The sequence below is a fragment of the Procambarus clarkii genome, chromosome 19, assembly GCF_040958095.1.
Source record: "Procambarus clarkii isolate CNS0578487 chromosome 19, FALCON_Pclarkii_2.0, whole genome shotgun sequence".
Lineage (NCBI taxonomy): Eukaryota > Metazoa > Arthropoda > Malacostraca > Decapoda > Cambaridae > Procambarus > Procambarus clarkii.
Genome location: NC_091168.1, coordinates 10,159,405 through 10,176,512, shown reverse-complemented (window position 1 = coordinate 10,176,512; position 17,108 = coordinate 10,159,405). Strand labels below are relative to the sequence as shown.

The window sequence follows — 17,108 nt, the reverse complement described above, 5'->3', positions numbered from 1 at the left end:
GGAGGGAGGCAGGCAGGCAGAGGCTGGGAGGTAGGCAGGGAGGGAGGCTGGGAGGTAGGCAGGGAGGGAGGCTGGGAGGTAGGCAGGGAGGGAGGCTGGGAGGTAGGCAGGGAGGGAGGCAGGCAGGCAGAGGCTGGGAGGTTGGCAGGGAGGGAGGCTGGGAGGTAGGCAGGGAGGGAGGCAGGCAGACAGAGGCTGGGAGGGAGGCTGGGAGGTAGGCAGGGAGGGAGGCAGGCAGGCAGAGGCTGGGAGGTAGGCAGGGAGGGAGGCTGGGAGGTAGGCAGGGAGGGAGGCAGGCAGGCAGAGGCTGGGAGGTAGGCTGGGAGGGAGGCAGGCAGGCAAAGGCTGGGAGGTTGGCAGGGAGGGAGGCAGGCAGACAGAGGCTGGGAGGTTGGCAGGGAGGGAGGCAGGCAGGCAAAGGCTGGGAGGTTGGCAGGGAGGTTGGCAGGCAGGCAAAGGCTGGGAGGTAGGCAGGGAGGGAGGCAGGCAGGCAGAGGCTGGGAGGTAGGCAGGGAGGGAGGCAGGCAGGCAAAGGCTGGGAGGTAGGCAGGGAGGGAGGCAGGCAGGCAGAGGCTGGGAGGTAGGCAGGGAGGGAGGCAGGCAGGCAAAGGCTGGGAGGTTGGCAGGGAGGGAGGCAGGCAGGCAAAGGCTGGGAGGTTGGCAGGGAGGGAGGCAGGCAGGCAGAGGCTGGGAGGTAGGCAGGGAGGGAGGCTGGGAGGTAGGCAGGGAGGGAGGCAGGCAGGCAGAGGCTGGGAGGTAGGCAGGGAGGGAGGCAGGCAGGCAAAGGCTGGGAGGTAGGCAGGGAGGGAGGCAGGCAGGCAAAGGCTGGGAGGTTGGCAGGGAGGGAGGCAGGCAGGCAGAGGCTGGGAGGTAGGCAGGGAGGGAGGCTGGGAGGTAGGCAGGGAGGGAGGCAGGCAGGCAGAGGCTGGGAGGTAGGCAGGGAAGGAGTCTGGGAGGTAGGCAGGGAGGGCGGCAGGCAGGCAGACGCTGGGAGGTAGGCAGGGAGGGAGGCAGGCAGGCAGAGGCTGGGAGGTAGGCAGGGAGGGAGGCAGGCAGGCAGAGGCTGGGAGGTAGGCAGGGAGGGAGGCAGGCAGGCAGAGCCTGGGAGGTAGGCAGGGAGGGAGGCAGGCAGGCAGGCAGAGGCTGGGAGGTAGGCAGGGAGGGAGGCTGGGAGGTAGGCAGGGAGGGAGGCTGGCAGACAGAGGCTGGGAGGTAGGCAGGGAGGGAGGCAGGCAGGCAGAGCCTGGGAGGTAGGCAGGGAGGGAGGCAGGCAGGCAGAGGCTGGGAGGTAGGCAGGGAGGGAGGCTGGGAGGTAGGCAGGGAGGGAGGCAGGCAGACAGAGGCTGGGAGGTAGGCAGGGAGGGAGGCAGGCAGGCAGAGGCTGGGAGGTAGGCAGGGAGGGAGGCAGGCAGGCAGAGGCTGGGAGGTAGGCAGGGAGGGAGGCTGGGAGGTAGGCAGGGAGGGAGGCAGGCAGGCAGAGGCTGGGAGGTTGGCAGGGAGGGAGGCTGGGAGGTAGGCAGGGAGGGAGGCAGGCAGGCAGAGGCTGGGAGGTTGGCAGGGAGGGAGGCTGGGAGGTAGGCAGGGAGGGAGGCTGGGAGGTAGGCAGGGAGGGAGGCAGGCAGGCAGAGGCTGGGAGGTTGGCAGGGAGGGAGGCTGGGAGGTAGGCAGGGAGGGAGGCAGGCAGGCAGAGGCTGGGAGGTAGGCAGGGAGGGAGGCAGGCAGGCAGAGGCTGGGAGGTAGGCAGGGAGGGAGACAGGCAGGCAGAGGCTGGGAGGTAGGCAGGGAGGGAGGCAGGCAGGCAGAGGCTGGGAAGTAGGCAGGGAGGGAGGCAGGCAGACAGAGGCTGGGAGTTAGGCAGGGAGGGAGGCAGGCAGGCAGAGGCTGGGAGGTAGGCAGGGAGGGAGGCTGGGAGGTAGGCAGGGAGGGAGGCAGGCAGGCAGAGGCTGGGAGGTAGGCAGGGAGGGAGGCAGGCAGGCAGAGGCTGGGAGGTAGGCAGGGAGGGAGGCTGGGAGGTAGGCAGGGAGGGAGGCAGGCAGACAGAGGCTGGGAGGTAGGCAGGGAGGGAGGCAGGCAGGCAGAGGCTGGGAGGTAGGCAGGGAGGGAGGCAGGCAGGCAGAGGCTGGGAGGAAGGCAGGGAGGGAGGCTGGGAGGTAGGCAGGGAGGGAGGCTGGGAGGTAGGCAGGGAGGGAGGCAGGCAGGCAGAGGCTGGGAGGTTGGCAGGGAGGGAGGCTGGGAGGTAGGCAGGGAGGGAGGCAGGCAGACAGAGGCTGGGAGGTAGGCAGGGAGGGAGGCTGGGAGGTAGGCAGGGAGGGAGGCAGGCAGACAGAGGCTGGGAGGTAGGCAGGGAGGGAAGCAGGCAGACAGAGGCTGGGAGGGAGGCAGGGAGGGAGGCTGGGAGGTAGGCAGGAAGGGAGGAAGGCAGGCAGAGCCTGGGAGGTAGGCAGGGAGGGAGGCTGGGAGGTAGGCAGGAAGGGAGGAAGGCAGGCAGAGCCTGGGAGGTAGGCAGGGAGGGAGGCAGGCAGACAGAGGCTGGGAGGGAGGCAGGGAGGGAGGCAGGCAGACAGAGGCTGGGAGGGAGGCAGGGAGGGAGGCTGGGAGGTAGGCAGGGAGGGAGGCAGGCAGGGAGGCAGGCAGGCAGAGGCTGGGAGGTAGGCAGGCAGGCAGAGGCTGGGAGGTAGGCAGGCAGGCAGAAGGCTGGGAGGTAGGCAGGGAGGGAGAGGATGGATTGATTGATGGAGGGAGGGATGGATGGAAGGATGGAGGTAGGAATGGAAGGATGGAGGGTGAGAGGGATGGATGGATGGATGGATGGATGGATGGATGGATGGATTGATTGGATTGATGGAGGGATGAAGGTAGGGATGGATGGATGGAGGGAGAGATGGAGAGAGGGTTGGATGGAGGGAGGGATGGATGTATTGATGGATGGAGGAAGGGAGAAGATGGATGGAGGGAGAAGGGGGATGGATGGATGGATGAATGGATGAGTGGATGGAAGGATGGAGGGAGGGAGGGATTGATGGATGGAGGGAGGGATGGAGTGGAGGGAGGAAGGGAGGGATGGGAGGGAGGGAGGGAGGGAGGGAGGGAGGGATGGATGGATGGAGGAAGGGAGGGAGGGAGGGATGGAAGGAGGGAGGGAGGGAGGGATGGAAGGAGGGAGGGAGGGAGGGATGGAAGGAGGGAGGGAGGGAGGGATGGAAGGAGGGAGGGAGGGAGGGATGGAAGGTGGGAGGGATTCAAGGAAGGAGGGAGGGAGGGAGGGATGGAAGGAGGGAGGGAGGGAGGGAGGGATGGATGGAAAGAGGGAGGGATGGAAGGAAGGAGGGAGGGAGGGAGAGATGGATGAATTATGGAGGGATGGATGTTGAGTTGAGGTGAAGCAGAGAGAGAGTGTGTATGGGATGTAGGGGGGGCTGCGGGTGGGGGAGGTGTGTCAGTGGTGGGGAAGGACCGCCTCACTCTGATAAGTCTAACACACTTGAGCCAGTTAACCAGATTTGTTTCTTATCCCTTTAACTGCGCGGCCTATAAATATGGCACTCCCCTAGTGCGCAGGAAATAAATTATCCTGAAAAAATTCTTTAGTTTTTTTAAAGTGTCAAAAACCCTTCCCCCAGTATGGGTATGTCAAAACAAATTTGAACTTGTACTTACTTCGGCTGCTATAGGGTCCATAAGATGGCGTGTGACGTCATCATTCCCCGTGCGCCCGTGCAGTAAGCTCCCGGGGCCGGTGGGGCGCCCGGGGCGGGGAGCGCGAGTTGCCGCGAATATATTTTTGTTCATTTTTTGCGCACAGTTCCAAATACATTTTATTTGTGTTTACGTGCTAATCCTTTGTATAATGAACACGTACACTATATTATGGCAGTAAAACATCCGTACTGTCTGAGGACACTCTGTTAGGTGCATGACACTTGTGTACACATATGTTGCACATATTTACCATGCATCATGCTAATTTATGTATATATACAATCTAATTTACAGACTATACACTGTCACACACTATATACATTCACCATCAACACATTCAGAACACCACGAGTGTGAGCAGCTACACCCAGCCAGCCCTCCCTCACTCCTCCAACATTGTATTCGCCAACATTGCTCCTTCCATCATACAGTTATTCACACCAATGTTTCATGTTCATTTATGTATATTTACAACATATGTACACACTATACACTGTCACACACTATATACATTCACCATCAACACATTCAGAACACCGCGAGTGTGAGCAGCCACACCCAGCCAGCCCTCCCTCACTCCAACATCTTACTTGCCAACATTGCTCCTCCCACCATACTGTTATTGTATTTATTACACGATTTACACATGTTATATATACCTTTCTACATGTTTTATTTACCAGAACTATGCAAGTAAGCCAGTATTGTGTCCAAACAGTACAGTGGCCACCATACACTGCATGACAAATCACACAGCAGACAGCAGACGACGCCACGATTACGACGTCACCTCCCTCACCAAAATAGCTCCTCACAACATACTCCTGGTGCTGTTATTACACTATTCACACACACTGTATATACCCGTGTACATGTGTGTTCCCCATAGTGAACCACGAAGCTAGTACGGTGAGCAAAACAAGAGTTACTGCCACACAGTGCTGGGAAGACGGGACACCACGAGCGTAGCTCTCATCCTGTAACTACACTTAGGTAATTACACTTAGGTAATTACCAGTTGATTGATTGATTGATTGACAGTGAGGCTACCTCAATTCTCCCCCTTCCTCCCTCCCTCACCAAAATTCCTCCTTCCTATGCACAACGCTCATTATAACCACAATCCTGGTCACTAATACCTGTAAATGAATAATTGACCACAAGTTTATTTTGAAAAGGAACCTAAAAAGTCGTTTGAAGATTCCTAGATGGACGAAATAATGCTGTGGTGCTGTGGCTAGCGCTGTGAACATCGTGAACAGCATTGAATCACTGATATTTGAACATTGTACCCAGTCATTATCACACTCGGGCTCTTCTATAATACTATCATGGCTAAATAAAACAGATTATATATATATTTTGACAAAATTAGGCGATGCTGTGGTCACACGCTGAACAGCAGTGCTGTGCGCTCATGCTGCGAGCGCCAGCCTTGGTTGCTCACTCACTACTGAGGCTCTGACACCCAGCAATGTGGACCATGATTTTTTTTAAGATGGCATCTGTTTACAAGAGCCCTGAGGAAGCTGATGTGAACCCCATGTAGCTGTGGGAGTTTTGAATGGAACATGAAAAATAAAAAAACAGACCCGAAGCCTGGGCCTGCAGGCGCATTGCGCAGTTAAAGGGTTAAATTCTGGATGTACATCATCATATATATATATTTTTGGTTACAGATTTTGTTTAGTAATATTATTAAGATAATAAAAAGTTATAAAATACTTGTTTCATGAATGCTATATTGTATTAGATGGAGATTCTCTGGCTGGCGGGGGATGGGGGGGGGGGGGAGAGGTTCAGTGAGGGGTGAGGGAGGGGATGAAAGAGGTAGGCAGCCTGCTTGCCATGTGAGGACCCCCGATGCCAAAACAAACTCAGTACCGACCTTCGGTAATATCGACCGCCAGACCGGCATATGAGGCTCTAGATACCAGTCTCCCAAACCGGTCATTATTACCGGCAGATCGGTATAAAAGAGGCCGTTAAATTGAGTGGATACTTACAGTAAAACTTTATCAAGTGTCATGTGATTACTTTTTGCAGAATATTGTAAAATAAAAATCTCCTAAGTAAGCAGTCAAATGTTTCACTGTTCTTGCACTATCAGAATTTGGGGATCAAAGCAGTGAGGCTCAATTCAATTATGGAAGCTAGCGACTACCTGAACAACTTGACCTCCATCACCAACTACACTGCTGTGGACCCGCTGCTGGGAGACTCAAATGACGTCAAGCTGTTGGCTGCTCTTTTACACCAGAAGGGAATGTATTTGTTAATGGACATGCCACTAAATTCTCTGCAAGTCACTGTTCCAGGCAAGTCAGTATTTTTTATTTATTAACTTTCCTGTAAATCTCTCTCTATTTCTATATTACCCCATTGTCCTTCTATCACCTGATAGCTCCCCATAAAAGAGAGGCCACAACAGACATTTCTATATAAAAATTGCTTAATTTATTTTCAAATATATGAAACTTTCTGGGGGAGCCCCTTGTGGACTTCTTTGTGAACCTGTTTTTGGCCTGCCAGGAACCATGAGTCAGAACATGGTCCTCATCAGAGAGGTGCAGAAGGTAGTGGCGCTATAATAACCAAATTTATCATGTCGGCTACCACTAGCGAAGGACCCACAAAGTCAGTGAAACAAAACAGACCACTGCTAATGAGTGGTCAAAATAATTAAACAGAGAATCCTGAGCCTAATGTTTCTCCATTATGGTGTATAATAAAATTATATCTGCATGTTTCCTCATATTACTTAAATTAATGTGTACAGTATATGTATGTATTGTAATGAATTTATGCTGAACTGAAAAAAATAAGTGCTTTATTTATCTTTTCTCATTACAGTTATGGGAAACATTGCAAATGAAGAAGGGGTAGGAAATGCAAAAAGTATCCATAGTGTGAGTCTTGCGGAGGTGTACCCCGTGCTGCAGTACTGGTTGTCTCTTGGTGTTGATGGCTTCTTTTTCACAGACATCACTCAGGTCTGTGTGCCATTTATAATGGTTATTTGTTATTTTTTCAACTTGTTGCCAAAATATAAATTTAATGTGTTTGTTATTCCTTAAACCTTAAATGGCGCATGGCAATATACCATTTGACACCCACAGGTGCAAACAAAAAAAAAAAAAATTTTTTTTCTTCCTAACCTGTTAATTTGTGTTCACTGATCATGGGAAAAATAATAAAAGAATCGTAAGTGGCATATATTGCCCGCTATAGGGCGGGGAAGTCTGGCAAAAAACAGGCGCTGACTCAGCATGCGTCCCAGGCGGTCTGTTGCTTGCCAGCTGTCAGACCGGAGTTGCCACAAAGAGATAATTACCTAATTATTTCAATGTCTCTGATTGATTTTTCATAGTTTTTTTGCTGTAATATTATTCAATAGTGTGTAGTTTGATATATTTATATAATAAAATGAGTGAATCATTTCTGTACCCAAAAATATCGTGTGCATATTGTTGATTCAATTATATTCATCAAACAGTGAACAAATACTTTGTCAGTTATTACACTATATACACAGGTTACATATAAGTATCTGTATGTTTTGTTCACCATAATGAACCACTAAGTTGGTATTATGAGTCTAAAAGTAACGAGGAGTGACCGCCGTGTACCAGCCAGCCACTCACGCCCTCCCTCAACACGTCACCCACATTCTCCTCCCACAATACTGTTTTTGCTTTTATTCACTATATACAGACGTTATATATAAGTATCTACATTCGTGTTCACCACAATGAACCACTAAGTTAGCATGTTGAGTGGCAGTGGCAGTGGCAGCCCGCCACTGGCTGCTACTTGCTCCCTCCCTCAAGTCACCTGACTCACCCACATTCTCCTCCCACAATACTGTTTTTGCTTTTATTCACTATATACAGATGCTATATATACGTATTTACATTTGCCTTCACCATAAGGAACCACTAAGTTGGTATGCTGAGTGGCAGTGGCAGTGGAAGCCAGAGGCAGCCCGCCACTTGCTGCCACTGCCTCCCTCCCTCACCTCACCTGACTTGCCACCATTCTCTTCCCATCATACTGTTTTTGCTTTTATATACAGACGTTAAATATAAGTATTTACATGTTTTGTTCACCATGACAAACCACTAAGTTGGTATGCTGAGTGGCAGTGGCAGTGGCAGGCAGTGACTGGCTGCCACTGGCTGCCACTCCCTCCCTCACCTCACCTCACCTGACTTGCTACCATTCTCCACCCACCATACTGTTTTTGCTTTTATATACAGGAGTTATATATAAGTATTTACATGTTTTGTTCACCATAACTGTACATCTAAGCTTGTATGGTGAGTAAAGGCACAGAGACAAAGCTACTCACACAGTCAGCTAGTGGCGGCCGCCCTCAAGGCCAGACGCACTAATATTTCTCCTCCAACAATACTGTTTGTGGTGTTATTACGCTATATACACACATTATATATAAATATCTACCTGTTTTATTCACCATACTTGTACAAGTAAATGGTGCCCAAAGACCATCGTGGTCATCAGTAAACAACATGATAAGTCCTGCAGACGATGCCACCGCCCTCACCAAAATGGTGGCTCCCAACCTACTCCTCTTGCTGTTTATACCCTCAATACACACGTTATATATAAGTATCTACATTTGTATTCACCATAGCGAACCACTAAGCTGGTATGGTGAGTGCAGTCAATGAAAGGTGGCCATACACAGTCAGAAGACAATGCCACCACTCTCCTTCCCACAGCATTACTCCTCCCTCCATGCAGCACAGCACTAAATATCACCACATCCTGCTATTATCAGAACCCTGGTCAGTTTTATCACAGTCAGGGGGCTTCTGTAATAATATCATCGCTACATAATAGCATGAACAAGTATATTATGGCATTATTAGGCGATGCTGTGGTCACAAGTTGAACAGCAGTGCTGTGAGCTCATGCTGCGTGCGTCAGGCTTTTTAGCTCACTCAATAGTGAGGCCCCTAACACCCGGGAATTTGGCCGACGATTTTTTTTTTAAATGGCGTTTGTTTACAAGAACCCTGATGAAGGTGCGGTGAACCCCGTGTATCCGCGGGCCGTTTAAATCTTACGTAGTAATCCAGAGCATCATATGATGCGATGCGCAATTTTCTGCAAGTCGGTCAAAGCATCATATGTTGCCATGCGCAATTTAAGGGTTAAAGTGCAATACTACTCGCCTTGTTGCGCTTGTGGGGGGGTTGAGCTTTGACACTTTGGTCCCCTCAGTTATTGTCCTGTGTTGATTCATGGGGTAATGCAGTTATCGTCATATGTTGATTTAAACTATTATTGTCTAGGTTTTATATGTATGATGCTAATATCGATATAATTTATTTATTTATTTATTTTATTTATTTATTTATTTATTTATTTATGTATATACAAGAAGGTACATTGGGATTGTGAGGATACATAATATGGTAATTACAGTCTTGTAAAGCCACTAGTACGCACAGCGTTTCGGGCAGGTCCTTAATCTAAGAAAATTTTAAGTAGGTAAATACTTGCAAAATTTATAAAAAATGATAACAGTTACAAGGCAAAAAAAAAAAAAACATGAGAGAAAATTGTAGGTATATTAAAGCACATAGGTAGTTCAGATTGATTGCAATGACAGCTTGAATGGTAGTTGTCAAAAATTGGTAGTCACAATACAGCATATGGCTAGCACATAAAAGAAGACAGTAATGAACACAATGATAAGGTTGTTTGGGTTAAATACATAAAAATTAGGAGATTGGGTAAAACTAGGTACAGAGCAAATTTAAAGCTCAGTGTAGGAAACTAAGAAGATGAAATTAGGTACGTTTTGTTTTTGTTTTTAAATAAGGCAAAAGTTTGACAGCTTTTCAGTTCACTAGGGAGTGAGTTCCATAGACTATAATAGCTCTATGTGGATGTAATAGAGTTTACTTTCACACACATGAAAAAATCCTGCTATTATTTCATGGTTACCTTACTATGTGAATGCAGTTATCGTCACAAATGTTAATATGCAAATACAGTAATTGTCATTGTATAAAATTCTGTTATAATTACATAATTACTACAGGGACCCCTCCAGAAAGGCGCAGGAACCGGTGTCATTATGATAAATTGTCTGTGAATTTTAATCATCACCACTACCAGGGAAGCACCCAGAAAGTCAGTAAAACAAAACAGACCGCTTCTGGTTTGAAGTGAGATCAATACCTCAATATCACCAAGAGAACTCCTCCAACAATGTAAACAAATGATCAAAAATTCATGAAACTAGCATGATCTTCACCCTACCTCATTTGTAGGGAGGAGGGGGAAGGGGGCAGACCGGGTCACCAGCTCATGGTAGACTTCTGAGGTACCTTCTTTGTGTGTGTCTCTCTCTCTCTCTCTGGCTCCCATGTTCTACTGCAGCTAAGTGGTGGTTTCTTGCCTTTGTGGCTGTTCCAACACACGTTCTTGCTGTGTGAGCCAGCAGTATAAGGTGCTTGGAGCTGCATGTGCAGAAAGTTTTCTTTGTGTGCTCCCTAGCATTGCCCTTGTGTTAATACTTGCTTGTAGTTTGCTTCTCATTGGGAAGCAATGTACAGTAGTACAAAACACCCATGGCATTTTCTTCTTTATTGTAACAAAATATAATTACAGTGGTACCTCGGTTTAAGAGTTTAATCCATTCCTGGAGACAGCTCGTAACCCGAAAACTCTAAGCTAATTTCCCCATAAGAAATAATGGGAAATGAATTAATCCGTTCCAGACTACCCAAAAACCTCACTTCAAACTAATTTTATACTTAATTCAACTAAATCTACACTACAAAACTATGTTCAAGTTATTATTTACAATTGGTGATGAATGCTGTAGGCATATGGACGATGGTGAGGAGAGGAGAGGAGGAGAGGAGTTACTGTTTGGAAGGGGAGTCCCCTTCCATTATAACATCAGGCAGTGAGGACCTCTAAGGAGTGCATTCTCTGGCACATTTTGCCTGCATACCACTAGGTCCTGGTTGTGGCTCACTGCTTGATGTTCTCACAACATATCTGTCCATGGAAGCTTGTTTTTCCCTTCTGAGCAAGATGTCTCTGTAGTGAGGCATCACATTGTCATTGAAAAGATTAAGGCAACTGCCTACTACAGCTTTCTCTGGGTGAGTCTTTTCAATAAAAGTTTGAATCTCTTCCCACATCTGACACACCTTCTTAATTTCTGCAGAAGGGACATTCGCTACTACCTCCTCCTCCTCCACTGGAGAAACATCATCAGCTGGGTCGTCTTGCTGTTCCTTTTGAAGGGCTTGGAGTTCTCCGGTGGTCAGTTCTTCGTTGTGTTTTTCCACCAACTCCTCCACATCATCACCATCCAATTCCAAGCCCATTTGCCGGCCCAGAGTAACAATTTCCTCAACAATAGGCGCATCATTTACAGGCTCAAACCCCTCAAAGTCTAGTTCTGTCACACATTCAGGCCACAATTTTCTCCAGCCAGAGATCAGGGTTCTTTGAGTCACTTCTTGCCAGGCTTTGTCAACGAGTTTTAAAGCACTACAAATGTTAAAATGGTGTTTCCAGAACTCTTTTGAGGGTGAGGTTTGTGGCTTCAGTCACTTCAAAACATTTCTGGAAAAGTGCCCTTTTATAAAGTTTCTTAAAATTTGCTATGATTTTCTGGTACATAGGCTGAGTTAGACGAGTGGTGTTAGGAGGAAGGAACTTTACTGTGAAAAATTTATTGTATCTGGGCAACAAATCATCTTCCACGCCTGGAGGATGAGCAGGAGCATTGTCGAGGAGAAGCAGGGCCTTGAGTGGCAAATGTTTCTCCTGCAGATATTTTTCTATGGCAGGGCACACCACTTCATTCACCCACTCTGTAAAAAAAATCCTAGTCACCCATGCCTTATTATTAGCCTTCTACATCATACACATTTGGGTTTTCTGCACTTTATACTGTTTGAAAACCCTTGGATTTTCAGAATGATACACTAGCAAGGGTTTAATTTTCAAATCGCCACTCGCATTTGAACACAGCACAAGCGTAACCCTATCTTTCATAGGCTTGTGTCCGGGCAATGCTTTTTCCTCCTTGGTAATGTATGTCCTCTTAGGCAATCTTTTCCAGAACATTCCTGTTTCATCACAATTAAACACCTGTTGCGGTAGGTAACCCTCAGCCTCTGCAAACTCCTTAACACTTTAGCGCGCCGGGGAGTTAACTGAATACTATGTGGAGAATTTGCCGTTCGTTTCGGGCGACTGTGCGTCAACACTAAAATGTTTATAATCTTTTCGGTCTGCTCACCTTAATATTCCATGTATGTATTTAAATTTGGTATCAATTTGTTCGCAAGAGAATGCTCTAGAGGAATATATATGTAAATTTCACCAAACCCGACATGAGACCCGCACCAAATAAAAAACTATGCCAATCGTTAGCCATGAGCGTCAAACCGCACTGAAATGTTTATGATCTTTTCATGTTTGTCAATCCCAGAATTGTGTTACGTCGTTAATTTTGGTATCACTGTGACCGCAATAAAATTCCCTTCACGGACATATGCATATAAATGTAGAATCATGATCGTAGCCCACCCGCAAGAGTGTGGGAAGTGGCTGAAGTGTTACCTCTTACGGCACACGCGACGCCAGATGGGCGAAACACCTTTTGAAAAGTGTATATTCTTTTCACAGTCCTGACCTTAATTTTCAATGTACATACTTAAATTTTGTACCAATATGTTCACAATAGAATGTTCTGGAAGAACATATGTATAAAATGTCACACAAGGATGCGTTTGACTGGCACCAAATAAAGAAACTTCGTCGATTACACTCGTCGGGTCAACATTTTACAATAGTTTTACCACGAAGATACAAGCGAACTCCGTTCTCCCAAATAGGCTATGTGACTATTAGAGAAAACGAAAATTTAATGGCAAACATGCTTAAATTATCCCCAAGTCGATCGGATAAGAATTGGATTTCATAGAAATATTTTTTTCAAATGCTGCTTGAGGTGCATTCAAGGGAAAAATATATGTCTTGCTCAAGTGACACATGGGTGTTAAATTGTGCGCAATCTAAAGGCGCTCATTTTAAAACCACTACCAGATTGATCTGATAAAATTTAAATTTTTAACAAATATTTTAATGAGTGACTCAGCACCGCGTCGTCGGAAAGGAATCGGGAGAAAAATGATTGACGAGAGGTTCAGTCATTAACGCGCCAAAGTGTTAAATTCTTCAATAAATTTCTCAGCGGCTGGTTTGTCTGAGCTGGCAGGCTCCCCATGCCTCACAACACTATGAATACCGCTTCTTTTTTTAAATTTCTCAAACCATCCCCTGCTTGCCTTAAAGTCTCTTTCTGCACTCGTTCCAGGGGTTTTCTTTACAAAGTCTTCGTGCAATACCCTGGCTTTCTCACAAAGGATGGCCTCTGAAACACTATCACCCGCTAACTCAGTTTTCATGTCTGAATTTGAAGTGGAGGTCACAATGGTAGGGTCAGTTGCTATGATGTCACTTACAGGTTCTGGGTTAGCATCGTCAACAGTCAGTCAAACTAATTTCATGTGATTGAGATGTTTATTTGCATGTTCACCTGTAGCTAGGTTTCCAGTATGTACTTGTTACCTGAGATGTGTTAAAGTACTGTACTCTATACCAAGGAACTTCTCAGTTTGTACATGGGACCATCTTTTCTGTGAGGAGCCCCTACGGCTCCCTGGAGCTTATCGGGCTAATGTATGTTATATTAGACACGGACATTAGCTAAGGAGTTCAGACCTACCAGGGACCAGTGCCAGAACCTGGCCCCTTCAGAGAGGTTTCAGGGAGCAATGGCCCTGGAAAACCCTCTTGTGGTTGGGGTTTTCCTTATCTGCCATCGACCGGGGTCAGGCACCTAGAAAGGTAGGCATGACAAAACAAACCCCACATGGTAAAAACTAAAACAAAAAACCAAATTGGGGGTTTGGCCTCTTCCTATACTGATTCCATTTTTGTGTCTTTTGGTCTCTTGCCCTCTCACAATTTCTGTCGAACCAATCCTGTTTTCTGGCTCTGCATCTCTGTTTTGGTATGAATGTTTGTGTGCCTTCCTCGTATATTTTTAAAAATTTGGCATTTACATCCCTGCCTAGCAACAATTCTGTCCAATTACACTCATTAAAAAAAATTTGAAGTTCCCCATAGTTGCCTCTCCTTAAATCGAGTTTATCAACTGTTTCAATGTCCCCATTTTCTTCTAGATAATATCTTAAAGCATAATCAATGTCTAACAGGACGTGATCACTCTTTCCCAAGGGAGGAAGGTACTTGATGTCAAATATCTCTTCTTCTTTCCTGGTGAATACTAGATCCAGTACTGACGGTACATCTCCTTCCCTCATTCTTGTGGCCTGCTTTATGTGTTGATACAAAAATGTCTCCAGAATGAGGTTCACAAATCTGCATGTCCAAAAGTCCTCCATTCTTTCTTCATAGGCCTCCCAGTCTATTGCTTTAAAGTTGAAGTCCCCCAGTATCCAGCAGTATGTAATTACCTAAGTGTAATTACCTAAGTGTAGTTACAGGATGAGAGCTACGCTCGTGGTGTCCCGTCTTCCCAGCACTCTTTGTCATATAACGCTTTGAAACTACTGACGGTCTTGGCCTCCACCACCTTCTCACTTAACTTGTTCCAACCGTCTACCACTCTATTTGCGAAGGTGAATTTTCTTATATTTCTTCGGCATCTGTGTTTAGCTAGTTTAAATCTATGACCTCTTGTTCTTGAAGTTCCAGGTCTCAGGAAGTCTTCCCTGTCGATTTTATCAATTCCTGTTACTATTTTGTACGTAGTGATCATATCACCTCTTTTTCTTCTGTCTTCTAGTTTTGGCATATTTAATGCTTCTAACCTCTCCTCGTAGCTCTTGCCCTTCAGTTCTGGGAGCCACTTAGTAGCATGTCTTTGCACCTTTTCCAGTTTGTTGATGTGCTTCTTAAGATATGGGCACCACACAACAGCTGCATATTCTAGCTTTGGCCTAACAAAAGTCATGAACAATTTCTTTAGTATATCGCCATCCATGTATTTAAATGCAATTCTGAAGTTAGAAAGCATTGCATAGGCTCCTTGCACAATATTCTTAATGTGGTCCTCAGGTGATAGTTTTCTATCTAGAACCACTCCTAGATCTCTTTCTTTATCAGAATTCTTTAAAGATTTCTCACATAATATATAGGTTGTGTGGGGTCTATGTTCTCCTATTCCACATTCCATAACATGACATTTATTAACATTAAATTCCATTTGCCAAGTGGTGCTCCATATACTTATTTTGTCCAGGTCTTCTTGAAGGGCATGACAATCATCTAAATTTCTTATCCTTCCTATTATCTTAGCATCATCAGCAAACATGTTCATATAATTCTGTATACCAACTGGTAGATCATTTATGTACACAATAAACATCACTGGTGCAAGAACTGAATCCTGTGGTACTCCACTTGTGACATTTCTCCATTCCGATACATTGCCTCTGATTACTGCCCTCATTTTTCTATCAGTCAGAAAATTTTTCATCCATGATAGAAGCTTACCTGTCACCCCTCCAATATTTTCCAGTTTCCAGAACAACCTCTTATGTGGAACTCTGTCGAAAGCCTTTTTTAGGTCCAGATAGATGCAGTCAACCCAGCCATCTCTTTCCTGTAATATCTCTGTGGCCCGATCATAGAAACTGAGTAAATTCGATACACAGGATCTTCCTGATCGAAAACCATACTGTCTGTCTGATATTATATCATTTCTCTCCAGGTGTTCTACCCATTTAGTTTTGATTAGCTTTTCCAATACTTTCACTATTACACTTGTCAATGATACAGGTCTATAATTGAGGGGGTCTTCCCTGCTGCCACTTTTGTAGATTGGAACTATGTTAGCCTGTTTCCACACGTCTGCTACGATTCCTGTACACAGGGATGCCTGAAAGATCAGGTGAAGTGGAATGCTGAGCTCAGATGCACATTCTCTCAGAACCCATGGTGAAACGCCATCTGGGCCAGCTGCTTTGTTCCTCCCGAGCTCCTTTAGCATATTTTCCACTTCATCTCTAGACACCTCTATCCGCTCTATGTTGTTCTCTGGAATTCTTATTGTGTCTGGTTCTCTGAAGATTTCATTTTGTACAAACACACTTTGGAACTTTTCATTTAATGTTTCACACATTTCCTTTTCATTTTCCGTGAATCTGTTTCCCATTTCCAACCTCTGGATATTATCCTTTACCTGCAATTTGTTGTTTATGAATTTGTAGAATAGGCCCGGTTCTGTTTTACATTTATCTGCTATCCCTTTTTCAAAATTTCTTTCTGCCTCTCTCCTTACTGCTGTATAATTGTTTCTCGCATCTTTGTATCGCTGGTATGTTTGGGGGTTTGGCCTCTTCCTATACTGATTCCATTTTTGTGTCTTTTGGTCTCTTGCCCTCTCACAATTTCTGTCGAACCAATCCTGTTTTCTGGTCCTGCATCTCTGTTTTGGTATGAATGTTTGTGTGCCTTCCTCGTATAGTTTTAAAAATTTGGCATACATTTCATTTACTTCCCTGCCTAGCAACAATTCTGTCCAATTACACTCATTAAAAAAATTTCGAAGTTCCCCATAGTTGCCTCTCTTTAAATCGAGTTTATCAACTGTTTCAATGTCCCCATTTTCTTCTAGATGATATCTTAAAGCATATTTAATGTCTAACAGGACGTGATCACTCTTTCCCAAGGGAGGAAGGTACTGGATGTCAAAAATCTCTTCTTCTTTCCTGGTGAATACTAGATCCAGTACTGACGGTATATCTCCTTCCCTCATTCTTGTGGCTTGCTTTATGTGTTGATACAAGAATGTCTCCAGAATGAGGTTCACAAATCTGCATGTCCAAAAGTCCTCCGTTCTTGCTTCATAGGCCTCCCAGTCTATTGCTCTAAAGTTGAAGTCCCCCAGTATCAACAGTCGTGATTTATCTTTATCTGCTTGTACAATAATATCTCTCATGACCATTATGAGGCCCTCTCGTTTGTCATCCAGTTCTTCCTTTGTCCACGTGTTGCTTGCTGGTGGGCTGTAGGTATTTACAATTATCAGGATTATGTGCGTGTGCACATGTGTACACTGTGTGTGCGTGTGCACATGTGTATGTGCATACGCACGTGTGTGTCACATACCTTGTGTGTATGTGTATATGTATGTGTATGTGTATATACATGTTATGTATATATGTGTATGTGTACTTTTTCTTTTTGGAAGGGGCTCTGTTCCCTTTTCTGTTGACGGGGCACTGGGGGAGCAGCTTGCTCTGTTGACTCTCGTATGGTCCTGCTGTTGGTGGGCGCTTTTGGTTGTCTTCCGGCCTCTGATGGCGGCGGTG

At 46.2% G+C, this 17,108-nt stretch overlaps 1 protein-coding gene across 5 annotated transcripts in view; it reads left to right on the top strand.

Annotated features, from left to right (window-relative positions):
• The window catches only part of LOC123757626 (maltase A2), a 443,152-nt gene that overhangs the window by 181,811 nt on the left and 244,233 nt on the right, over positions 1–17,108 (top strand). For all 5 annotated transcript variants that reach the window (XM_069326926.1, XM_069326925.1, XM_045741456.2 and 2 more), the window contains 2 exons: positions 5,810–6,017; positions 6,553–6,692. In XM_069326926.1, the coding sequence (XP_069183027.1) occupies positions 5,810–6,017; positions 6,553–6,692 (348 nt within the window). The remainder of the gene's footprint in view (positions 1–5,809; positions 6,018–6,552; positions 6,693–17,108) is intronic.